The sequence below is a fragment of the Syngnathus leptorhynchus genome, chromosome 5 (genome assembly GCF_054491065.1).
Source record: "Syngnathus leptorhynchus isolate UIUO chromosome 5, UIUO_Slep, whole genome shotgun sequence".
In the NCBI taxonomy this organism is placed as follows: Eukaryota; Metazoa; Chordata; class Actinopteri; order Syngnathiformes; family Syngnathidae; genus Syngnathus; species Syngnathus leptorhynchus.
In genome coordinates, this window is record NC_141199.1 from 4,716,307 (window position 1) to 4,743,997 (window position 27,691).

Consider the following 27,691-nt stretch of genomic DNA (forward strand, 5'->3'; position numbering starts at 1 on the left):
TCTAGGCTGAGATTTTACAAAGACTGAATTTTGCATGGTCAGAAATCAAGACTACAACTAGATTCTTGAGGCATTTTGTTTCTCACAATGCATTTTTCCCCATCATGCTGCTGGTAGAATCCTATGATAGGGAGAATCAGAAGTTTTTGGCTCCAAGTCCAGAGTTTTCAGCATTTTGTGCAGAAAAACACTAAAAACACCAAGTGTTAATGACACAGAATGTAGGCACGGCTCTGGTTATATATGGTGTCTATGTATGTATATAATACATATATAGATACATATTAATAAATAGATTAATATATGCATTAATGTATGTATATATGTATAAATATGTATTCATGTATACATAAGTATTTATACCATATAATCATGTCACTGTTGGTGTTCATCCGAATCGGGGATAGAACCGACTCTCATCTGGCTCGCTAACCGCTGAGCTTAAGGTTGTGCAGCATTCAATACAGCTTTTCAAATTAGGGGAAGTGTCAGTAGTGTGCAACGTCACCTGTTTTCATTCATTGATTATTTGTCATTTTAAGTGGTGAATCTCGAGTGTCGTGGTAGAGTAGTGAGACAGGGCTGTTGAGGCTTCACTCAAGAGCTCGACATGTGTGACAGTGTTGCCAGACTCATCATTCGAAGGAAACTCATTGATATGTGGAAACATGATGCACATCAGGTCAAGTTTAAGCTTCATAGTCAAAGCTGCATAAGAAAAAAAAAACTTATATCACAATGTCATTGTGTTCTGTTATGTGTAGTTATGAGGGAAACAAATATTACCGTATTGTCCGGACTATAAATTGCTCCGGAGTACAAGTTGCACCAGCCATAAAATGCATAAAGAAGAAAAATACATGCATAAGTCACACTGGCGTGTAAATCGCATTTTGGGGGGAGATTTATTTGATGAAATCCAACACCAAGAACAGATACGCAATTTTAATTAAAAATAGAATAGAGTCAACAGGCTGAATAATTGTACGGTATGCTAACGTTTTATGACACAAACAACAAACTGAGAATGTGCCTGACGTAACATATTAAGTTATTCAGATCACTATAGCAAAAATAATATGCTAACAAGTTTACCAAACCATCCATGTCACTCCAAATCACTAAATCCAATAAAATCTTCATCCTCTGTGTCATTTTTAAACAACTCCGCTAACTCCAGAGGTAGAAGATGCGGCGCTTCACACAATTATCAACATAGGCCTAGCGCACCCTCTTGCGATTTAGTGTGAAAATAACATGTGAAGTTATATAATTATGTTTTAATAATTTCACACATAAGTGGGTCCTGAGTATAACTCGCACCCCCAGCCAAACTATGAAAAAAAACGTAACTTATAGTCCGGGAAATGCGGTACATTAGACGTTGGAATGAAATATTTCCCAGATGCACTGTATATCCACGCAGTTTATACAGTGCCATATTATTTATTGTCAGAAATTGCTGTGTAAAATATAGCAATTGCTCTCACATCTCCGATATTTCAATGTCGAAAGTGTACATGCCAAAAATGCACACACACACGCACACACACACACACACACACACACACACACACACACACACACACACACACACACACACACACACACACACACACACACACACACATACACTCACGTAACCTCAGTAAAACATGAATAGGTTCCTTCTAAGCTCCCATGCTCAGAACCTAGCAAATAATTTAATACAGTGTGTCTAACTTTTAAAATTAAGGAATTAGAGCTCATGAGGCAATTTCCTGAGGGACAAGGGAAGCAGAGGCGTCTTCACACCTGTCTGATGATGAATCACAGGGAGGCCTGAGGTTGTTCTCTTTCCGCACCAATGACTTCAGAGTATTGGACAGCACAGGTAATGGGGATAAAGGAAATAATTGAGAAAAACCTAGACAAGGAATCATCTAGCCGATACGAAGATAGAAAAGAAAGCATATCAAAGGCAGTGACGGGGAGGTGGGCGAAAAAAGAGATCAGGGAGTGAATGAAAATCACTCACTTGGAGAACAGCCTTCTTAATTACTCTCCCCACATCCTGCCTCCACTCGGATAAATCAAGGTTGAAGTCATCCAGATTTGGGGAGAATGACAAAAGAAGTGATTTGAAGAATCCTGTCAAGGAGAGTCAGGAACAGTTTGATTTATATTAGGCTGGCACTCTATTTCTTTCAAAATTTGAGTTCTAACACCTGTCATCATTTATCTCATAGTCAGTCTCAGGTTCGTTATATCCCCTGCACTAATTGTGGGCTAAATACACACTGGCTGTAGCCAGTCAAGTTAAAAGCAATCATCATCCTTCTCAGATACTTACAGTCAGCTCATTTAATTTCAGATAAAGGTAGACAACATTATCTACAGGTTATCAGTATGATCTGACTGTTTATTTAACATGTGAGTTTCAAGAACACACTTTACTCACCTCTAACTGCTATAGTTTTTGTATCTTGGAATATAACGTTGGCTGCAGATATTTGAACTGTGAGAGAATACACCCCCTCATTGGGAAAGGTATATGAGACACTCCCATCTAATGTGACAATTGGCTGCAAAAATAGAGAAATCTCAATCAACAATTATACACCAGTCAAATTTATATCACATATGTATGTCACATATTATCATGTCACATCTTTATCTGTGGACCTTATCCTTAGCTATAAATGTTTACTGCATGCATATTTGCTTTTGCTGTGCTGAGTGTGTAATAAAAGCTCATGTTAATAAATGACAGAAGTTGGTTATTGTGATCACTATGTATTTTAACATGTTGTGATTTGTGCACTCAGGTGACAGGGGGTTGGCTATCGCATGTTAGCATTCAACAAGGAATTGTAGAAAACGCAGAATGAAATGTTATATCAGCTAAAGCACAAGTGAAAGTGAGTGACAGTGTGGGGGTGCTCTGACATGGATCTGGGGCCAAGAGGGATTTGTGGACGTATTTCAAACAAAATTTGAAGTCACACGACAGTGTGCTCATGTGTGTGATTGTTTGTAACTCAAATATTCATAATCATTGTCTGTCCATTTGTAAACCATTTAGAGTGACTCGTATTTCATCATGAATTAATTACAAAATTGGATCTGCTCTTCATCTATCCATCCATCCATTTTCTGTACCGCTTTGTCCCCACGGGGGTCGCGAGCGTGCTGGAGCCTATCCCAACGGTCATGGGCAGTAGGCGGGGGACACCCTGAACTGGTTACCAGCCAATCGCAGGACACACAGAGACAAACAACCATCCGCACTTGGACTCACACCTAGGGGCAATTTGGAGAGCTCAATCGCCCTACCAAGCAGGTTTTTGGGATGTGGGAGGAAACCGGTGTGCCTGGAGGAAACCCACGTGGGCTCGGGGAGATCATGCAAACTCCACACAGGGAGGGTCGGAGGTGGAAACAAACCGGCACCCTCCTAACTGTGAGGCGGACGTGCTAACCATTGTGCCACCGAGATGCCGCTCTTCATCTAAACAACAAAAATATTTGCAGAATTCAACTGGTTTTCACTGCGCTCTATCTTTTTATATGGGTCTCTTGCTGAAGGAAAGCAGCCTCACAGCATGATAATGCTGCACCATTGTTTCACACGTGTGGGTGTGTTCAAAGTGTGTTCATTCTCAGCCACACACATTAACACCTTGCATTCAGGACAACATTTTCAATTTTGGTCTGATCTGATCAGACCACATTTGTGTGGCCCCAGAATGACTTTTATCACCTTATATAGAGGACATGTTCAATATTTGTATGTATATTGTATGTATCTTTCCATTTTACAATTTGTGCAGATTTATCTTGTGACATAAAAATAAAGTATAATTACCGTATTTTTCGGACTAAAAGTCGCTCCGCTAAAAGCCATAAAATGCACCATAAAGGGGAAAAGAACATATATGTCGCACCGGAGTTTAAGTTGCATTTTGGGGGAAATTTATTTGACAAAATCCAACACCAAGAACAGACATGAACCAGCAGCAACAGGCTAAACGATACGGTATGCTAACGGGACATAAACAAAAACAAGGAGCTGAAAACGGGCCTGACGTAATATTAACAGATATTCAGATAACTATAACATGAATAACACGTTTATCAAACTATCTGTGTCACTCCAAATCATTAAATCCAACGATCGAATTCGTCGTCCTTTCTGACGCCGCTGACGTCAGACCCGTTGTCCTCAGTTGCAGTTCAAATCATTCCACAGGCCCATATAATAATATATAAACTATTTATCAAATAACAATAATCTAAACAACAATTTTATCGAACCATCCGTGTCACTCCAAATCATTAAATCCATCGGAATCTTCGTCTTGTGTCACTATATAAAAAAAAACACAGCTGTTGAGTCCGGAACTACGTGCGTCGCTGACGTCAGTTAGATATATCAAATAAATGTAATATAAACAACAAATTTATCGAACCATCCGTGTCACATCAAATCATTAAATCTCCTGACTCCGAAAGTCAGTGAATGGAACTCATTGTCAGTGAGGCTCCAATTATTCCACACCCATGTGCGTTTTAAAGTGAAAATAACATGTGAAGTGATCAACTGTACTAGTAAGTAATGTGTTAATGATCAAGTAAACATTTGTGAATAATTACACATATAAGTCGCTCCTGAGTATAACCCAAACTATGAAAAAAAATGCGATTTATAATCCGAAAAAAACGGTACATTTGTGGTTGCTGGGTGGCAAATAAAAATGAAAATTAGCTTTTGGTTTTGATCATAGGGGACAATAATAGAGGAAAAGTGGAGAAAAAAGTTTTGTAAGGATATTTTTTTATATCACTAAAATCTAGCATTTGAACAGGGGTGTGTAGGCTTTTAGTAGCTACTGTATAGACAGCCACTGTGGGTAATATTACTAATAAATAAAGCTTGTGGAGTTACCGCAGTGGTGTTGCCAAGCCACCAAAAATAGGTGACTGTGCGTGGATGAATGGGTAGGACAACTGCTGAGATATTAACTTCCTTGTTTCTAATGACGACAAAGGGAGCCAGAAGCTGAACATTCTCCACAGGACCTAAGAGAAGAAGAGTATAAGGGAGTAAAATAAATAAATAAATAAATAAATAAATAAATAGCTAATAATAGCACTAGTACAACTAATAATAATAAATATTTAAAAAAAACTATTACACATTTTTAATACATTCATTCATTCATTCATTCATTCATTCATTCATTCATTCATTCATTTTCTGAACCGCTTTGTCCCCACGGGGGTCGCGGGCGTGCTGGAGCCTATCCCAGCCGTCATCGGGCAGTAGGCGGGGGACACCCTGAATCGGTTGCCAGCCAATCGCAGGGCACACAGAGACGAACAACCATCCGCACTCGCACAAATACCTAGGGACAATTTAGAGTCTTCAATCGGCCTACCAAGCATGTTTTTGGGATGTGGGAGGAAACCGGAGTGCCCGGAGAAAACCCACGCGGGCTCGGGGAGAACATGCAAACTCCACACAGGGAGGGCCGGAGGTGGAATCGCACCCTCCTAACTGTGAGGCAGACGTGCTACCCAGTGCGCCACCGAGCCGCCCATTTTCAATACAGTTCTTACCAATAGATAATCCTGGTAAGAATAAGGCCAAAGTAACCTATATATTAGTAATATATAAAAAGTACATCGACAATTGTGTTAATATGAATCTGCATCCACTGCATGTTAGTTTACCTGTACTCCATACATGTCATGCGTTATAAAGCTCTTGACTCAAAGTAATCCCTTGTTTATTGCGGATAGGTGAAGATCCGCGATATAGAGAAAATATATTGTTACACGTTAAACGTTTCTGTATTTTTGAACACTTGTAAACATTTTAAAGTCAAACTAACTCTCAGAAATATTCTTATTCAAATGAATAAGAAAATGAATAGGAGTAAATATATTGTTACAATATCCACACAAGACTTTTATGAACCTTTATTGTAATTTTAAACTTTATATGGAATTTGTTAAACATTTTTTCTATATATGTATACATTTTTGTAAAAAATTTAAAGTCAAACTGACTTTCAGAAACATTCTTATTTATTTAAATGAGAAAATAAATAAGAGTAACTATATTGTTACAACAGCCACACAAGACTTTTATAATCGTTTTATGAAGTGTAAACGTGTCAGGCCTCTCTGCTCTTGTGTGCTGGCCGGCTGATGCACCCCGCTGCCCAGCGCGAGGGTAGCCGCACAAGACTTTTATAGTTTCATTTTTAAACACTTTATTGAACTTTTGAATACTTTATTGTATATTAATTTTTTTAAACGTTAAAAACACTCGTGTCAAACTCAAGGCCCGGGGGCCAGATACATTTTATGTGGCCCGCGAAGACAAATTGTGCATCAAATTTGCGTGTCATTACTAGAATTACAAATTGTCTTCACTTTTAAAAACATCCTTTTTTTTTTTTTAATATTTGACCAGTTTTTACAAGTCTGATTTGAAAACGAGTTATTTGTCAGTTTGGTTTGTAGCTTATACTGTATATAATATGAGTTGCTCATACATTTATTTGGGTTGACAGACATAATGGCGCTCTGCAAGAAATTACGACTGCAATGCGGCCCGTGAAAAAAATGAGTGTCACCCGTTTTAAAGTGTAAACGTGTCACAGCCGCGCTGCTCTTGCTGTGCTGACGGGCTGACGCCCCCCTCCACCCTGCGGCCCAGCGCAAGGGCATCCTTGCACAAGATTTTGATGATTATTTTTAAACACTTTATTGTATTTTTAAACACTTTATTGTATCTTTAAGCACTTCTTAAAGAGCTTTAAAAAGCTTGCTCTGCCTGCTTCGATGCACACTTGCTGACCGGCTCGTCAGCTTGCCTCATCGTCCTGCTCTGCAGTCATTCCAGCCCTCCTTGTCTCTTTTAAACTTTGTGTGAGCCCATGTTGCATTTGGTTGTCCTGTCTCGTTCGTGTCAAAAAAGTGCAAATCAGAGATGCTCCCGATTCTGCTGACGTAACGAAGTGGAAGAGTAGATAAGTAGCGTGACTGCGAGAGGCTAAGATAAAGCGTAGTGAGAACTGCCCTTACAATTCCAAGCCAATCAGTGGCAAGGATCAACATGTTCCCATTGGTCTACCGGTCAATAGTGTGCAGTAAAGACATATGGGCAGACAAAGCCCTGCGCGCAAGTGATGCCGTAAAAAGCCGCAATGCAGTGAATATATCCGTAATATTTGTTTTCATAAAAACTCGCGATGCATCGAGGCCGCAATAGGTGAAGTGCAAAGTGACGAGGGATTACTGTATTTATTTTACTGGTTCTTTTATCACAAACAAGATATTTAGGTTGAATTACCTGACATGTTTTGGCTTGTACTTCCGTCTTCATCAGAGTGTCGGATGAAGGCGGAAGTACAAGCCGAAACATGTCAGGTAATTCAACCTAAATATCTTGTTTGTGATAAAAGAACCAGTAAAATAATTGACAAGTGAAAACAAAATGAACATAGTACAACAATTACTGTATTTGTTCTTGGTGCTGTGAACATTTGGTTTAATATTAAAAGTTGACATAGGTTCTGGGTTGGTTTATGATATTATAAAGGATAACGTTATGTAGTACATGACTTTCATGGAAAAATCAAAACAATCTGTTTGTTAAATGTTATTGTCTCGGTGGTCTTCACTCCCAAGGCATATTTAGCACTCCTCTTCTTGAACCAAAACTAATCTTTATCCCCACTTTGACAGGTCCAGTGAGTGTGGTCTATCTGAAAGTGTAAGACGGTCATCTTGCATTTGTATGTGGTAAGTTCATATATGTTTTCAGAGAAAAAAAAAGTATGCTGCTGACTTCCACAAAATGTATAATTTCAGTCATGATAACGTAGGTGGGATGGTGAATGAATAGCATATCTGCCTCACAGTGCAGATGTCGTGGGTTTGGATCTATGTTCTTCCCAAAACTGTGGATGTTCTCTGGATACTCTGGTTTCCTTGCACATTCCAAAAACAATGGATGGTAGGTTAATTTAAGACTCTAAATTGCCTTAGGTGTGAATGTGTATATGAGTCAAGGACAACTACTCCATTAGAATTAAAAAAAAATAATACATCAGTGTATATGTAATTTTACTGAGTGAAGTCTGTGGAATGAATCTATAGTTAAATTTGGGCTGATTGAATGAAAATATCAATGTGATGTTTTCCCAATAGTTATTTTCATCACAATAGCAACTGTTAAATATTAAGTTCCAGTGAATCTCAATGAGCTACAGTAAAACAGAAATAAAACTTATTTCTAATCCCTCATTTGATTTTAAGTTGTTCATGAAGTGCCACATTTTATTCAGTAGATTTTACATGTGGAAGAGCAAAGATGTACTTTTGGACAATGTAGACACTTACACGTGACATGCAGATAGAGTGTTATTGTGTCATAACCCAGGGAGTTTTCAGCCAGAGCTGTGACACAAAATATCCCTGCAGACTTGTAGACATGTTTGATGCCTTCTTCAGCCCAGCTGAGGTTCGAATATGACACAGCTATGCCATCGCCAAAATCTAGTTGGATATTTGTCCGTATAGAATCCCCCTGAAAGACAGCACAAATGTCATTTGGTCCACAATTCAAAATATTGTACATTATCTTTTGTGTTGAAGAACACAGTAGTAGTATGTGTACACTTCAGGGGCACATTTATTGAGACACTGGGAGAAAAAGGGGAAACACTAGGAAATTAATCTTGCAGAGGGCATAATAACTTGTTGAAAGTGAAATAGGAGTAATGTTTGTGACACATGTGACATGTAATCTATTTTGACATGTGCACACCCAGAAGAAGACAACTGTAGGTCATTTTTGAGGGACATAGAATTCCTACACAGAACTGGCCATGCTCTCCATCAGTGATTTTATTTGGTACCTACACTGTAAGAAACACAAACTCTAAACTGAAGAACACGTGAGGGGCATATTGCAGATGCAATTAAATGCTCTTCATAAGCAACTCACAGCATAAGATGAGGTACTCAGCTTCAGTATATGTGGCCATATAAAGACATTTAAAAAAAGCAGCATTTAGACCTCACAAGATCAAATACAGTATTTGTTGTATAAAAAATAAGCACTATTTCTGCTGTGCTTTTCAGGGAGCGAATAACATTCTGCTGATTAAATCTTTGTAATTGTGCAGTCGTGCTTGTAATTAGCTATAATTCAAGACAAGATTAAGTTTTGTCCTTTGTACAAATTATATAATTTAGTCTAGTACAATATGAATGGGTGAATGAAAATAAATTGCATCTTTAAATATTGTTAAGAATATATTTACATTATAGTCAGGAAATACAATGATACATGGTTATAAAGTCTAAAAGTTGTTTAATTATGTTTACTAAAGCACAATCACGGGCGGCACAGTGGTGCACTGGTTAACACATCCGCCTCACAGTTAGGAAGGTGCGGGTTTGAGTCCACCTCCGGCCCTCCCTGTGTGGAGGTTGCATGTTCTACTCGTACCCGCGTGGGGTTTTTCCGGGCACTCCAGTTTCCTCCCACATCCCAAAAACATGCATGGTAGGCTGATTGAGCACTCCAAACTGCCCCGGATGGTTGTTCGTTTCTGTGTGCTCTGCGATTGGCTGGCAACCGGTTCAGGGCGCCTACTGCACGGTGACTGCTGGGTTAGGTCCCAGCACGCCCGTCGGGACAAGCGGTATGAAAAATGGATGGATGGATGAAGAATAATCATTTTTGTAAAGCACTAGACTTGTGTAAACTATATGTTGTTACTATTGTTTCAGAAATTGTCAACATGGTAAATTCAATTATCAAAGGTTGAGGGGTGGGAAGCTCTGGACCAGTCAGGATAAATTTAACCATTTTGTGCGTTTTAACACAGTTTAATTTGCACATTTCTGAAAGAGAAATATACTTTTTTGGTAAAGTGTGTGACAAAGCATAAGTTATGACAAAGTTTTATTTAAATGTCAAACCACAGAAAAAGAGAAAATGATTGGTGTTATAAAGCGAACATATTATGACTACTAATCTGCAAAGTTTTGATACAGCATCCCAGAAAGAGCATTCACGTGTGAGTTTTTATTTTCTCCAGATGGTGCGGCTCAAGTGAAGAGTAGAAGAGATGGCCTCCTCAGTAGAGCGGTTGGGCCAGCAGGCAAAATATGAAAGGTTGAATGTGGCGTGAGCACAGAGTGGATGTTATGTTTCACCATTCTCTTGAAGCACTTCATCATGATGGGTGTGAGTGCGATGGGGTAGAAGAAGCTAAGGGATGAAATGGTGGATTTCTTTGACACTGGGATGATGAAGGAGGTCTCAAAGCAGGCTTAGACTTTGGCTTGGTTCAGTGAAATGTTAAAATGGCCATTCGAACACAAGCAAGGATGTCCACATACTCTTTGAGCACCTGACTGAGAATGTCAGAGTCATCAGCCTCTGATGAAGGCGGAAGTACATGCCGAAACATGTCAGGTAAATATAACCTAAAATTAAAAAGTTGTTTGTGATAAAAGAACCAAAAAAAGTGATGTAAATACTGTATTCATACGTACTATAAATGACATACAGAAAATAATGTATAAATAATATACCGTATTTTCCGGACTATAAGACTTCATACTTCATATTTCATATTCTTCCGCTTATACGGGATCGGGTCGCGGGGGCAGCAGCTTTAGGAGGGATTCCCAGACCTCCCTCTCCCCAGCCACTTCCTCCAGCTCATCCCGGGGGTCCCAAGGCGTTCCCAGGCCAGCCGAGAGACGTAGTCTCTCCAGCGCGTCCTGGGTCGTCCCCGGGGTCTCCTACCGGTGGGACATGCCCGGAACACCTCCCCAGGGAGGCGTCCAGGAGGCATCCTGATGAGATGCCCGAGCCACCTCATCTGGCTCTTCTCAACGTGGAGGAGCAGCGGCTCTACTCCGAGTCTCTCCCGGATGACCGAGCTTCTCACCCTATCTCTAAGGGAGAGCCCGGACACCCTGCGGAGGAAACTAATTTCAGCCGCTTGTATCCTGGATCTCGTTCTTTCGGTCACGACCCATAGCTCGTGACCATAGGTGAGGGTAGGAGCGTAGATCGACCGGTAAATCGAGAGCTTTGCCTTTTGGCTCAGCTCTCTCTTCTCCACGACGGACCAGTACAGAGTCCGCATTACTGCCGATGCTGCACCGATCCGCCTGTTGATCTCGCGCTCCATCCTGCCCTCACTCGTGAACAAGACCCCAGGATACTTGAACTCCTCCACTTGGGGCAGGATCTCATCCCCGATCCGGAGAGGGCATTCCACCCTTTTCCGACCGAGGACCATGGACTCGGATTTGGAGGTGCTGACCCTCATCCCGACCGCTTCACACTCGGCTGCGAACCGCTCCAGTGAGAGCTGGAGATCACAGACTGAAGAAGCCAACAGCACCACATCATCTGCAAAAAGCAGTGACGCGATGCTGAGGTCCCCAAACCGGACCCCTTCAACGCCTCGGCTGCGCCTAGAAATTTTGTCCATAAAAATTATGAACAGAATTGGTGACAAAGGGCAGCCTTGGCGGAGTCCAACCCTCACTGGAAACGAATCCGACTTACTGCCGGAAATGCGGACCAAACTCTGGCATCGGTGATACAGGGACCGAACCGCCCTTATCAGTTGGCTCAGCACCCCGTACTCCCGAAGCACCCTCCAGAGAACTTCCCGAGGGACACGGTCGAACGCTTTCTCCAAGTCCACAAAGCACATGTGGACTGGTTGGGCGAACTTCCATGCACCCTCGAGGATCCTGCTGAGGGTGTAGAGCTGGTCCACTGTTCCACGGCCAGGACGAAAGCCACACTGCTCCTCCTGGATCCGAGGTTCGACCTCCCGACGGATCCTCCTCTCCAGCACCCCTGAATAGACCTTACCAGGGAGGCTGAGGAGTGTGATTCCCCTGTAATTGGAACACACCCTCCGGTCCCCCTTCTTAAAGAGGGGAACCACCACCCCAGTCTGCCAATCCAGAGGCACCGTCCCCGATGTCCACGCAATGCTGTGGAGGCGTGTCAGCCTTGACAGCCCCACAACATCCAGACCCTTTAAGAACTCCGGGCGGATCTCATCCACCCCCGGGGCCTTGCCACCAAGGAGTTTTTTAACTACCTCAGTGACTTCGACCTCCAAGATTGGAGAGTCCGCCTCAGAGTCCTCAGGCCCTGCTTCCACAATGTAAGGCGTGTCGGTGGAATTGAGGAGGTCTTCGAAGTATTCCCCCCACCGACTCACGACATCCCGAGTCGAGGTCAGCAGCACACCATCTCCACTGTAAACAGTGTTGACCGTGCACTGCTTCCCCTTCCTGAGACGCCGGATGGTGGACCAGAATTTCCTCGAAGCCGTCCGGAGGTCATTCTCCATGGCCTCGCCAAACTCCTCCCACGCCCGAATTTTTGCCTCAGCAACCGCCAAAGCCGTGTTCCGCTTGGCCATCCGGTACCTGTCAGCTGCCTCCGGAGTCCCGCAGGCCAAAAAGGCCCTATAGACTCCTTCTTCAGCTTGACGGCATCCCTTACCGCTGGTGTCCACCAGCGGGTTTGGTCGGGGATTGCCGCCACGACAGGCACCAACAACCTTACGGCCACAGCTCCGGTCGGCTGCCTCAACAATGGAGGCGCGGAACAAGGTCCACTCGGACTCAATGTCCCCCGCCTCCCCCGGGACGTGGGAAAAGCTCCGCCGGAGGTGGGAGTTGAAGCTCTTCCTGACAGGGGATTCTGCCAGACGTTCCCAGCAGACCCTCACAGAGCGTTTGGCTCTGCCAGGTCGGACCGGCATCTTCCCCCACCATCGGAGCCAACTCACCACCAGGTGGTGATCAGTTGACAGCTCCGCCCCTCTCTTCACCCGCGTGTCCAAAACATGCGGCCGCAAATCCGATGACACGACTACAAGGTCGATCAACGAACTGCGGCCTAGGGTGTCCTGGTGCCAAGTGCACACATGGACACCCTTATGCTTGAACATGGTGTTCATTATAGAAAATCCGTGTCGAGCACAGAAGTCCAATAATAGAACACCGCTCGGGTTCAGATCGGGGGGGGCGTTCCTCCCAATCACGCCCTTCCAGGTCTCACTGTCATTGCCCACGTGAGCATTGAAGTCACCCAGTAGAACGATGGAGTCCCCTGAAGGAGCGCTCTCCAGCACTTCCTCCAGGGACTCTAAGAAGGGTGGGTACTCTGAGCTGCCGTTCGGTGCATGGACACAAACAACAGTCAGGACCCGTCCCCCCCACCCGAAGGCGGAGGGAGGCTACCCTCTTGCTCACCGTGGTGAACCCCAATGTGCAGGTGCCCAGCCGGGGGGCAATAAGTATGCCAACACCTGCTCGACCCCTCTCACCGTGGGCAACTCCAGAGTGGAAGAATTCAAATTATAATTCTGTTATTAGGCTGCTGATCATCAAAGTGGGTGTGAATGCATGACTCTAAATATGCAACATCCTATCATATGATTTTTGCATAGTGTGTCTTCAACCACATTTATAGGTTTCTTCTGGGATTCACATCTGGCACTATGTGATGATCTGCACGCAGAAAGATTGTATAAGTGAGTATGTGTGTGTACGTGTGTGCTGTGTGAGTCTTTCCATGCGTGAAGATGAAGAGGTTTGGTTGAGTGTTCTGGGGATATTTCATAATCCCATTGCCTAAAAAATGATGTGAAAAAGATATGACACTGCAGGCATTACTAAAAACTGGAATGAGATGGCATGCAAACAGGTGTGGTGCCTCTGATGTCACTTATCTTCACTTTGTCCACAATGTGTCCAAGGTTTGCTCTACATGCGGACATTCAGTAAACATTACAAAACCGACCAATATCTGTCTAAATATCCATCAGGTGTTTGTCTGTATGCTGGTATGTGTGTATAACTGTAGGTCACCATTTGCTATGTGTGTCAAACCTACATGATCTAATCACATTGAAAGCTATGAATGGTGTGAAGTCAGGATTTTAAAATGCTCCTTATTCCCCTTGCCTCAACTTTCTTGTCTTTTCTTTAGGTATTGCCTCACTGCACAGTCTTTAGTTTTAGACGATATTCCTCCCATTCACTGGCTAGCCTTATATTTGCTCGACCAGTCAAGATGTCACTCATTATCATGTAATATTGTCCCTATACGAGGCATTGGTTAGTGTAATTTTTTTTTTTATTATTTAATAGACAGCCCCAAATGTGTTACAAGGTGTTACAGTTTGCGCTGTTGTGAAATGTATTGTATTGCAATAGCTTCTCTTTCAGAGATTGCTGATGAGCTGATCGTTTAATAAGGTGTGTTGGACAAGTGAGGAATGTAAAACAGGCAGGACAGCAGTCATCGAGGTCCAGAGCTAGACATGCCTGTTCAAATTTATTGAGGTGGCACGCTAACTCAAATGAGCTATGATTGTCTTTCCTGAATGTTGCATTTAAGGGTAAGTGTAAAAATGCATGCAGCTAAAATAACCAGCTATTGCACGCACGCACACACACACGCGCGCACACGCGCGCGCGCACGCACGCACGCACGCACGCACGCACACACACACACACACACACACACACACACACACACACACACGCACACACACACCACAATCCTGAATAGGATGATGGAAGGCTGGAGCGCGTTCCAGTACATGTTGAGATTTCCAAAAGGGCAGTCACTTGTGTTAATTTTGTTACCAAAAACTACAGGTATATATATATTTTCATCGATACACATTTTTCAACAGCCCAGTATGTAAAATTTAACGGGAGTAAGAATTTAGAAGGGTCCTTCCTAAAATATTCATTACTTTATGCTGGAACAATACATTCTATGTTTATGAATTGTGTTTACACCGAGCTGCTGCTTTATTCTTCTCACAGACAAAGTGTTAGTAAATTGACAGAATCAAAATACTTACATAGACAAGAAAAATTACACAAATAATGTACTTTTCCTTCAATATGAATGAAAATCAACAACAAAATGGACCCTGGAAGAAGATGGACAATAAAAATACCTACAGCCTGAATGCAATAAAAAGAACTGAGCTGATCTGAAAATCTGTAGGGATTTGTTTAAATACTGGACTTTAAAAAAGGCATGATCTGTTTTTTTGGTGTTTAGATCTGAATTTGGTATTGCCTTGTGCTGTCTTGTGCTTTTGATTCCTCATAGAAAATCCTTTGTCTTTTTGTTGTTTTGATTTTTTTACCGCGAGAAAGCACGACTGCCTTGTCTCCCTGCTTCCTGCACTTGGCTACTCAACTCCACACAAACCTCGACAAATTTAATTTTCATGTGAATATTTAAGCCATGTTATCAACGTATAAAGACAAACTCTATACCACTCCTGCTTTTTGATTGTATCTTAAATTGTTTGTTGCATTGTTCAAATCAGGGACGTGCGGTCAGAGGACGCAAGGGAGGCTATGCCTTCTCTGCCATCATGAAAAGGAGAAAAACTAATTCAATTGTTTTTATTATAAAGTCATTTTCCTTTTAATCTCAATCATTTTGTATTATTTTGAACCAAAATTGCTGAATTTTTATAGTTCTCTTAAAACCGAAGATGATTCGCTCGGAGGAGCCAACGTCCTGTCTTGCCTCCTCTGAGGATTGCGTAATCACACGGCTGCCTATGTTGACAGGCTATGCAGTTAGACTGAACAGCTCTCTGTCTTTATGTCACTCTTTAAGTGTTCAAGCACTGTGGGTATATTGATTAATTTTCGTAGTTAAGTTGGTGTATATAATATCTTGTGTTTTTTGTCATCTGTCTGTCGTGTTTCTTTAGATGAACAAAACGGCTCTGAAAAGAGATCTTACGGAGGCTACAAAAAAAGGTTCTCCAGCCTTATGGCAGGGGATGCTAGTGATCCCGGGATGCTTCATGCGCCTGCCTGTACAATAAGAAATCTCCAGTTCAAATTTATAGCGAACAACTGAGGAGCAGTCGTCCATTTGTTTCGTTTTACATTGTGTTTTTCCCCTACCGTTTTTACCTTTCGTTTCGTCCATTTGTTTCGTTTTACATTGTGTTTTTCCCCTACCGTTTTTACCTTTCGTTTTACAATAGAGGATTATCAATTCTTACCGGGGTCGATGTCAGTGCCTCCCCAGTCATGAACCTCACCACACGTTACTGTTTCAAATCTCCAGAAAGTCTTTTTTTGTTAGTTTTTTTTTTTTTTTTTTTTTTAACAGTTCAACTTTCCAGCGTCCTGCCTGCGGGAAAGCTGCTTTGTATTGAGTTTGGCCGGGGAACTGGCGTAACCTTAGGGCTACTTGCCCAGTCCTATGATACATCGTTAAAAAAACTGAGTTCCTGGAGAAATGCATAATGCCCAACATTTCAAGGTACGGTCATCACAAAGAAACAAGAATGGTAAGCAATCATCACAGTCAGCAGTCAAGCTAAATGTATTTTTCTGTCAAGGCATAAGGGACATAAATCAGAGATGGTCTAATCTTGTGATTCATAAGAGCTTGGAGTACAGCAATAAAAAAAACGTGCTCTTCAACAGCTAAACATCTATTATGTGTAGGTGTCGTGTGTTCTCACCTCATCTAGGTGAACCAGGAATGTGACATTAGTGCCAAGATTGGCAGCTAGTTTTCCATCTTTTGTGGTCAGCAAAAGTCCCTTTGGAGGTTTCTTAGGGCATTGCTGCTTTCGAGCTGTGTACATTTCTTTAACTCCCTTAGTGCAGTTATTTAACACCACTTTACGGTACCTTCACAAAGACACAAGTTTAAATTCAGTTGTGTTTTTGACACACTTGCATGCAGTCATCTGGGTCATGCTGTTTGGGCTGATTAGTGTTGCACTATGGAAAGAAGGCATTTGGAGCACGACGAGAATACAAAAGTGTTGGACAGCAACTATGATGAAAAGCTCCTAGACGGTCACTACTTTAGATGGACAACTCAATGTTCAATCAGTACTGATTTGCTTAGCTGTGGTTTTTGTTTTTATTTTTGGAAGTAAAGTGGTGTTTTAAAAAATTGAATTGTACATTTTTGGATGTGCATTGAATTATTATTTAGTTATGGCCTCTGTTTATACAGCAACACGATAACAGCATGGATGTTGGTCCCATGGTGTGTGCTGTTTGGTGGAATGTTTTCCAATGTTCTATTTACCGTAATTACTGGACTATAAACCGCACCTGATTATAAACCGCACCAGCTAAAATTAGAGCAAAATCTTGTTTTGTACCGTAATTTTTGGACTATAAGTCGCGGTTTTTGTCATAGTTTGAGTGGGGGGCGACTTATACTACTTATGTGATTCTTGTTCACAAATTTTCAAAATTCAAAAATCCGCGATGTAGGGAAACCGCAAAAAACGAACTGCGATGTAGCAAGGGATTACTGTTATTTGAACTGCAAGTGACATCATCCGTGCCGCGCAGTGGTTGTTGACATAAAGGCCAAAGGATTCGATCACGGGATGGCGAAGATGACGAAGGGCCCCACGTACTACCGGCATCATTCGCGGCTGCCACTGCGCCTAGAAATTCTGTCCATAAAAGTTATGAACAGAATCGGTGACAAAGGACAGCCTTGGCGGAGTCCAACCCTCACTGGGAAAGAATGCGACTTACTGCCGAAAATGCGGACCAAACTCTGACATCAGTGATACAGGGACCGAACCGCCCTTATCAGTTGGCTCGGCACCCTGTACCCCTGAAGCAACTCAACTTAACTCGGTAACTTCCCGAGGGACACGGTCGAACAAAAAACACATGTGGACTGGTTGAACGAACTCCCTTGCCCCCTCAAGGATCCTGCCGAGGGTGTAGAGCCGGTCCACTGTTCCACGGCCAGGAAGAAAGCCACACTGCTCCTCCTGAATCTGAGGTTCGACCTCCCGATGGACTTTCCTCTCCAGCCCCCCTGAATAGACCTTACCAGGGAGGCTGAAGAGTGTGATTCCCTCCGGTCCCCCTTCTTAAAGAGGGGAACCACCACCCCAGTCTGCCAATCCAGAGGTACCATCCACGATGTCCACGCAATATTGCAGAGATGTGTCAACCAGGACAGCCCCAGAACATCCAGAGCCTTTAAAAACTCCGGGCGGATCTCATCCATCCCTGGGGCTTTGCCCCCGGGGAATTTTTTTAACTACCTCAGTGACATCGACCCCAGAGATTGAAGAGTCCATCTCAGAGTCTCCAGGCCCTGCTTCCACAATGGAAGGTGTATCGGTGGAATTGAGGTCTTCAAAGTATTCTCCCCACCGACTCATGACGTCCCGAGTCGAGGTCAGCAGCATGCCATCTCCACTGTAAACAGTGTTCATGGTGCACTGCTTCCCCCTCCTGAGACGCCAGATGGTAGACCAGAATTTCCTCAAAGTCGTCCGGAAGTCATTCTCCATGGCCTCGCCAAACTCCTACCACGCCCGGGTTTTTGCCTCAGCAACCGCCAAAGCCGCGATCCGCTTGGCCATCCGGTACCTGTCAGCTTCCTCCGAAGTCCCGCAGGCCAAAACGGCCCGATAGGACTCCTTCCCTTACCGCCGGTGTCCACCAGCGGGTTCGGGGATTGCCACCACGACAGGCACCAACGACCTTACGGCCACAGCCCCGGTCGGCTGCCTCAACAATGGAGGCGCGGAACATGGTCCACTCGGACCCAATGTCCCCCGCGTCCTCCTGGACGTGGGAAAACCTCTGCTGGAAGTGGGAGTTGAAGCTCTTCCTGACAGGGGATTCTGCCAGACGTTCCCAGCAGACCCTCACAGTATGTTTGGGCCTGCCAGGTCGGACCGGCATCTTCCCCCACCATCGGAGCCAACTCACCACCAGGTGGTGATCAGTTGACAGCTCCGCCCCTCTCTTCACCTGAGTGTCCAAAACATGCAGCCGCAAATCCGATGACACCAAGACAAAGTCGATCATTGAACTGCGGCCTAGGGTGTCCTGGTGCCAAGTGCACACATGGACACCCTTATGCTTGAACATGGTGTTCATTATTGACAGTCCGTGTCGAGCACAGAATTCCAACAATAGAACACCGCTCGGGTTCAGATCGGGGGGGCCGTTCCTCCCAATCACGCCCTTCCAGGTCTCACTGTCATTGCCCGTGTGAGCATTGAACTCACCCAGTAGAACGATGGAGTGCCCAGAAGGAGCACTCTCCAGCACCTCCTCCAGGGACTCCAAGAATGGTGGGTACTCTGAGCTGCTGTTTGGTGCATAGGCACAAACAACAGTCAGGACCTGTCCCCCCACCCGAAGAGTGGCTACCCTCTCGTTTACCGGGGTGAACCCCAATGTGCTGATGCCCAGCCGGGGAGCAATAAGTATGCCCACACCTGCCCGATCCCTCTCACCGTGGGCAACTCCAGAGTGGAAGGGAGTCCAGCCCCTCTCGAGAGAGCTTGTACCAGAGCCCAAGCTATGTGTGGAGGCAAGTCCAACTATGTCTCGTCGGAACCTTTCTGCCTCACACACCAGCTCGGGCTCCTTTTCGCCAGAGAGGTGACATTCCATGTCCCAAGAGCCACCTTCTGCACCCAGGGATCGGACCGCCAAGGTCCCCGCCTTTGACCGCCGCCCAGCTCGCTTTGCACCTGACACCTTTGGCCCCTCCTAGAGGTGGTGAGCCCATGGGAAGGGGGACCCACGTTTTCTTTTCGGGCTGTGCCCGTTTGCTCTCTCTGTGTTCACCCAGTCTTCAAGAAAGTTTTCAAGTTTAGGCCATCTGCTTCTATTACCTGTGAAAGCTTTTGTCGTCTTTTTGGACAGAGCCAGTTTTTTGCGCTGGCGTCTCCAACGTCTCACCATCATTCATTTATACCAATGGTACATGTAACAGCTCTATTACCTTCCTTAAGAGCCAAATTGACTCCTTCATATGAATTTCTTTTGTCGGCCATAGTGATGATTTGTGAATCAAAGCTTCCTTTCTTCAGTAATGTCTGTCTTCCGCTCGCTTTGTCTCTCCTTCACGCCAATTGTACAGCACTATCTGGCTGGCAGGCAAACATGCAATGAACATACCACTCTTTGCTCCAATGATTGTGCGTCTGTTCACATATCCCTCTTCCAAGTATAGCAGTCCACAACAGCGGTCCACAACATTTTTACCAACAAGTGTATAAGTACGTTCAGACATCACAAAAATATCCATAGACACGCCGCACCGGACAACAAGCTGCAGGGTTTAAATCTTGCGCAAACAGTAGTGGCGTATAATCTGGGAAATAGAGTAGTTTTCCAAGGTTCTACTTAGAGCAAACAATATGAAGATAGGTTAATCACACCATTCTCACCCTGTGCTGTTGAGATAGTTCTGCCCAAGACTGCAGCTTTTGGAGGTTGCAGAGGGATTGAACCAAAAAGTGGGCCTGCAGTTCCCATTGCCGTGGCGCTCATATCCATAGTCACTGACAGACAAAATGCAGAGTATACAAGGGACATCATCAATATCAATACACACAAAAGAATAGATTGTAATCTCATTTCTATTTTGCAGCAATTGATCAACATTCTTGACTATATTCACACCATTATTAAGTATTGATTTGAGCTACTGTCAAATATGCCTCCATTTATGGCATTAGGTAAGGGCATACATCTAGAGAGGATTATGTCTCAGTAGGAGGATAGTCTCTTCCATGGCTACTTAACACGGATTCCTTGTCACAAAACAATGCAAGAATTCACATAACCTATTGACCCTGACCATGTAATTGATTTAGAAATTAAACCAAACCAGGATGCATTCACAAAGGTCCTGAATTCCCTGAATCAAATTTCCATATGAAAATGTGCAGACGTGGATCCCATCCTAATTAACCATATATGGTCAACGTGAAACAGTAACATTGGTATAAATCAGCCATGCATGGGAATGTTCCATAAACCGTGAAACGTGGCGGCCACCACAAAAGGGAGCCAATCTTCAGAGGGTAGATGACCAAATAATCAGTTTTCACAATAATTACCGAATAAACTATTTAAAAATCCTACAGTGTGATTTAATGGATTCTTTTCCCACATTCTGTCACTCAAAGTTGAAGTGTACCTATGAGGAAAATCACAGACCTCTGTTACTATTTTGAGTGGGAGAACAATGACTAAATGATATCAACCTCGATAAATGACCCTTTGACTCATAAGAAATAATAATTGTGGCCCTTTAAGATTTGTACACACACTGTAGAATACAAAAACCAAAATCAATTGAATATCAAAGTCAAAGTCTGCTTTATTGTCAACTTCTTCATGTCAAGACACAAAGAGATCGAAATTGCGTTTCCAACTAGCCCATATATATATATATATATATATATATATATATATATATATATATATATATATATATATATATATTTATATATTTATATTATATTATATTATATTATATTGTATTGTATTGTATTAATTGGGATTAAAATGAAAATAAGATGACTACAGTTGGCACACAATGATGACATATGTTCCCTGATCCAGTAAACTGTGAAATCTTCTGAATTCTTTGGGCCGTTTTGGTGTGTGCTTAAGCCTCTTTAAAGTCCTTCTCTGCACTCCTGGCACCTTTTAGATAAGAAGCACTTTCAGGGCTGACATAATTAAAAAAAAAAAGAAGCTTTTATCAAGGATCAATTCACAATTGTAGGTAAAAAAAAAAATCTTTAATCTGGCCTCTAATAATTCCATTACGCAAGGCTATTTATTTGTAGGATACTTTCTTTATGAATACAGGCCCATTTGTACATTTGTGTAGTCAATTCAAACATCAATAAGTTTAAAAAAAGATATAAAAAAGAAATTTGATTTACAAGGTACAGAAATGAGGGTGTTTGAGTATCATGGGGTGCTTAGTATTTGTTAGGGTTTACAAATTATCTTGATCGTATGATTATGTTGGAATGTAGACTAGAATTATTAACTTAGTTTCAACCTTTTACCTTTCCTTGACTCTGAAAAGTCTAACCATTCAGTTGTTGAGACTTTCCAAATGGTGTGGAAACATTCTTGCTTAGTTAGTCATCTAAAATACTCCACTAGTTTCTATTTCCACAACCTGTGCTTAAAGGGCATACTGTCTCCCGTGTGGTTCCTGCAAAATAAGTTAGAGTGAACACAAACTTTAACAGTATTTATTTATTTACATTTCTTTGTTTATTTTGTTCGTCTGTCATTGTTTTGGTCATGTTGATTTTTATTTTGTTTATTTTTATCATTCATGTATCTTTGTGTTGTATTTGTAAGTATGTAACATGTATGTTAAATGTTTGTGGGTGAAATATATGTATGTATTAATAGTATGAAGGTATATGTTTAGTGTTCAAGCGGTCAGCAGGTGGAAGATAATTTAGTAATTTTGTATTTTGCTGGGATAAGAGAGGCAAAATGATTATGGCTGGGTATTTAGGGATTATTAAAAGGGGGTGGGATTAAATAATATACCGTATTTTCCGGACTATAAAGCGTACCTAAAAACCAAAAAGCCGACAGTGCGCCTTAAAGTCCGGTGCGCCTTATATATGGATCAATTTCTAAATTTGTTGATCCATACTGGTTGTACACAATGCTCTGCCAAAATTTTCAGTACGTTTTAGTACAACTAGTAAATAACAAGGTCGCATCGCTTACCAGCATTATGGCAACCGTCGTCAGGGCGCGTCACTGAATAGCTGTTGTACCTGTGAGGCTATTTCATGTGTGTGTATGTATATGTGTGTGTACCGTAATTTTCGGACTATAAGTCGCTCCGGAGTATAAGTCGCACCAGCCCTAAAATGCACAATAAAGTGTAAAAAAAACATATATAAGTCGCACCGGAGTATAAGTCGCACTTTTGAGGCAAATTTATTTGTTAAAATCCAACACCAAGAACAGGCATGAACCAGCAATAACAGGCTAAACGATACGGTATGCTAACGTGACATATACACAAACGAGGAGCTGAGAACAGGCCTGACGTAACATTCAGAGGTATTCAAATAAGTATTACATAAATAACACGTTATCAAACCATCTGTGTCAGTCCAATTCATTAAATCCATCGATCGTCCTTTATGTAAACATTTCTAATTATTCCACAGACCATATAACGATACATAAAGTATATTTCAAATAACTATCATATTACAACAATATTATCAAACCATCTGTGACACTCCAAATCATTAAATCCAATAATTATTGGATACAATAATTCCTCGTCCTTTATGTCAGTAACGCCGCGCGAGCGCCGCAGAGCTCTAGTATATAACTATATTGTAGCGTTAACAAAGTACCAGGAAAGACATGGATTTATATAACAACAATATTATCAAACCATCTGTGTCCCTCCAAACCATTAAATCCATCGATCAAATTCCTCGTCCTTTATGTCAACAACGCCGCGCGTGCGCCGCAGAGATCTAGTATATTGTAGCATTAACAAAGTACCAGGAAATACCTGGGTTTGGTAAACGACTCTTTATTTAACGAAACAAGAGTTCAACGAGCCAACAACTACTCAGGGTCTTCAGTGGGCAAGTGCTGTACTGAGCGTCGAAGCAAGCAAAGAAGCGGTTCAGATCGTTGAGCAGAGGGACGTCACCCTCACAGCTCTGCGGCGCAGGCTTGTAGTCTGTGATGGTCTGAATGCCTTGCCACAGGCTCCGTGCGTCCCTGCTGTCTTTGAAGTTGGCGGTAATGTTGGAAGAGAATGCCTTTTTCGCTTCCTTGATGCCCCAGGACAGGTTCGCCCTAGCTGATCTCACGCTCGCTTCATTCCCAGTCCTGTAGGCTTTGTCTCTGGCCGTCAGCAGCCCGAGGACAGCCCCTGTCAGCCATGGCTTCCAATTAGCCCGAGTGACGATGTATTTTGTGAGGGTCACATCATCAATGCACTTCGAGATGTAAGAGGTCACAGAGTCAGTATACTCCTCAATGTCTATCTGTGGCATGGTACTTAGTATGCTGCGTGGGACTAGGGTGACCAGAGGTCCCACTTTGCGCGGGACGGTCACACATTTCTATTACTTTTCACACGTCCCACAAATTGAGATGTTGTCTCGCATTGACAGTCAGTTATAAACTGGCATTTATCAAACAGGAGGCAGGGCGGGCTGTTCGATCATGTCAATCAAACTGGGTCACGATGCAAATCAGGTCAGAATCAGAACGGCAGGATGAGATTGAAACGTGGAGGACCGCACAACTACAACGGCCAAGAAGTGGAGCTGCGGCTACAATGCAGACTTGGAAACTTTCTATCCCTGGGTGAAATCAGTGAAAGGCGAATCTGGTAAAGTTTTCTGTGAAGTGTGCTTGAGTCATTTTTCCGTCACACAGGTGAATATGACGTGAGACGACACGGAAAATGCCAGACTCACAGAAAACATATCGCTCAAAAGGAGGCTTCCCAGTCTATGCATGCATTCCTGCTAAAACCCCAAAAGATTCAAACACAGATAAGGTAACAGCAGCTGAGCTAGCAAGCGTTTACCACACGGTAAAATATCCTTGTCATACAGGTCCAAAGACTTTGCTAATAAACTGACATCGACCATCTTTCTGGACTCTGATATTGCTAAGAAAATGTCATGTGCCACATTAAACTGCAATATAGTCTTGATTGTCTGTTCTGTTTGATTGCCCACTGTGAGGTGTGTTAACTTGAGAGGCACTGTGAAATAGCATGAAGGCATACTGTTGATTGTTTTCTCGCATGAGAAAACTTGGGAAAGTTGGATTTAAGTAAGATATATTTCAGTCTTTGCTTGCTAGTTATGTACGACTGAATCAACCAAATGGGAAAAGATAGTAATGTTTTAAGCAAGGTGGCTTGGTGGCGCACCAGTTAGCACATCCGTTAGGAGGGTGCCGGTTCGATTCCACCTCCGACCCTCCCTGTGTGGAGTTTGCATGTTCTCCTCGTGCCCGCGTGGGTTTTCTCCGGGCACTCTGATTTCCTCCCACATCCAAAAAACATGACTGGTAGGCCAATTGAGTACTCCAAATTGCTCCTAAGTGTGGGTGCAAGTGCGGATGGTTGTTCGTCTCTATGTGCCCTGCGATTGGCTGGTAACCGGTTCAGGGTGTCCTCTGCCTACTGCCCGATGACTGCTGGGATGAGCTCCAGCATACCCGCGACCCCCGTGGAGACAAGTGGTACTTGTCTCCACGGGGATGTGAAAATGGATGGATGTTTTAAGCAAAGGGGCAGAATAGAAACGTCTATATTTTCATAAGTTTTATTAGACTACCTTGATGCATCAGAATAGCACATTGTCTATTGTCTCACGTAATTTCGATCTCTTTGTGTGCCTGGCATGTGAAGAAATTGACAATAAAGCGGACTTTGACTTTGATTTTCCCACACAAACATAGCCTTTGTCCCCCATCTGGTAAATTGGGTTCTGGTCACCCTACGTGGGACGTGCCAACGCACCACAAACAAAGGCTTTCTTCTCTCTGCAGACTAACGTTTGACTAGCTACGCCTCACGTCAGCTAATCAGCTTCAAGGAATGTCACGTGACATTCTCCACAATGGTGGTCCAATAACAAAATAATGATCATCATCGCTGTCCGTGCTCATCCCTAGCTGTACAATACTTCTTTGTATTTATACTGAGATAAAACAAAACGTGAGCAGACCTTGGGGACTTTGAGTGTGAAACTTGGCATATACCTGATATATTTTCACTTTTTTTTTCATTTGTTTTTCGGCTGTTGGATTGTCCAAAGATGCAACATTGTTTACCTTAACATATAGCGAATTCTCGGCCGCTCCATGCTCAAACTTTTTTTTTTCTCTCATCAGAAAAGTTTTGCCGTGAAATAAATGTGTGCAGTCAAGTCAAGTCAAGTTTATTTGTATAGCCCTAAATCACAAGCAGTCTCAAAGGGCTTCACATAGACAATCAATTGACAATTATTCTCAAAGCATCCCCTGATCTTGGGCTCCCAAAAGGGCAAGGAAAAACTCAAAAACCCCTACCAGGGGAAAAATGAGAAACCTTGAGAAGGGACCACAGATGGAAGGATCCCCCTTTCAGGATCACCAGGCTGCAATGGATGCAAAGAGGGCACATAAAATACATAATATGGAAATCAAAAAGTGGATGTCCAGGCCAAAGCGAAGAGCTGTCGGAGGTGCCTTCGATTGTCCTGTGCAGTGTGCACGTACAGCAGATGTGAACAATTGCCTGGAAATTATGTGACGTTTTATCATTTATTTCATGCTAATTTTACATAGTGGTTGAATATATATTAAGTTAAATGAAGTACTGGTCTATGCTGTTTGACTCTATGCAATTGTATTGACATATAGTCAAAAATATCTCAATTGTTTTACGTCATTGAACATTTTTGAAAAAGTGATGCAATAATCATTATAAGAGCGGAAGGGACATTAACAGAGTCCTTACAGTCATTACATCATTAGTCCAGAGTCATTACAATGGTAAATAAGACCCCGTCCCGTGCCAGCTTTTTTAAAGTAGTTGAAGGCATTAAATTCAAATTCAGTGAATATTTGACCCTCCCAAATAGGTGAAAGATAAATATCTGTTGTACTTTATTGATTATTTCACAAATTAATACCATTGGTGGGTTTTCCACCCTGTCTGTAATTTTTACGCGATTGCAGCCGATTTAAAGCCGTAAAAATAGCTTTGAAACAAATGAACACTGCCGCTCTTGAACACAACTTATGTTTGAGACATGATGCAGTGTTGTATCAGTTTTCTTGTTTTGCAAAGCAATGCAGCACCATTGTGCTAGCGTTATTTTGCGGTGAATGGCACAATAACTCTCAACCTACTGTTATTCTGCCATGATTTGCCTGAGAACTTGGCCAAGAGAGCAGTCATCAAAGCCACAAAATCATCTATATTAGCCCGCAAAATCCATACTGATTTAGTCACAGTTGTTGTTAATTAATGGAGGTGTTAGTCTTGTCTAATATAGTTTTTATCCAATGACAAAATATCTTTGTCTAGTTTTCAATATGAATGAACACTACCATCCAACTTAATTGCATGAAGGCAAATCAAACAAGAGTCAATCAAATTACAGATGTTTGTTTTGTGCTTTAAATGTCAGCCACTGGGAAAACGAGTAGATGCTTGTATTGGGAGAAAAGCAAAAAAAAAAAAAATTATGACAATGACGACAAAAAACACAAAGCAAGCCAGAAGTTAACAGGCCAAAAGTAGAATTTATATTGTGCCTTTTTGACAGAAAGTAATCAGTGTTTGCTTTCTGGACTACTACAAAAACTATTTACATCACACATAGGCTGGCGAGGCCCATGTCTCTGTTGTTATAAAATAGATGGGCAAATCATTAAACATTTGCATATAAATTTAAATTATGAACATTCAAATGCCTTTCACATCTATCAATTGGAAAAATAACAAACATTAAATTTTACTCTCTGACACTGGAGTCAGACATTAGCATTTGTTGAAAACAATTTAAAACTTGTTTATTATATTATTATAATAATAATTATAATATATTATAATATTTATATTATATATTATTATTATTATTATTGGAAACAATGAACCATTTGAGACTGTGTAGAGAATACATTACACAATTTAATGATGACATGTGGGTGCCATGCAAATGTTTACTAATTTTGGAGGTTAACAGTTATGTAACAGTAAAGTTGGATGTTGAACAGTGCAAAATTTGTAGATATGAAAAAA

The 27,691-nt window shown here is 42.3% G+C and overlaps 1 protein-coding gene across 1 annotated transcript in view; it reads right to left on the bottom strand.

The window, feature by feature from the left end:
• Nucleotides 1-27,691, bottom strand: part of sorcs3a (sortilin related VPS10 domain containing receptor 3a) — a 249,537-nt gene that overhangs the window by 16,760 nt on the left and 205,086 nt on the right. The window contains exons 17-22 of the mRNA XM_085911312.1: nt 20,301-20,414; nt 16,581-16,752; nt 8,398-8,584; nt 4,928-5,061; nt 2,441-2,564; nt 2,018-2,130 (exon numbers count right to left, since the gene is read on the bottom strand). Coding sequence (XP_085767438.1) covers nt 2,018-2,130; nt 2,441-2,564; nt 4,928-5,061; nt 8,398-8,584; nt 16,581-16,752; nt 20,301-20,414 — 844 coding nt within the window. The remainder of the gene's footprint in view (nt 1-2,017; nt 2,131-2,440; nt 2,565-4,927; nt 5,062-8,397; nt 8,585-16,580; nt 16,753-20,300; nt 20,415-27,691) is intronic.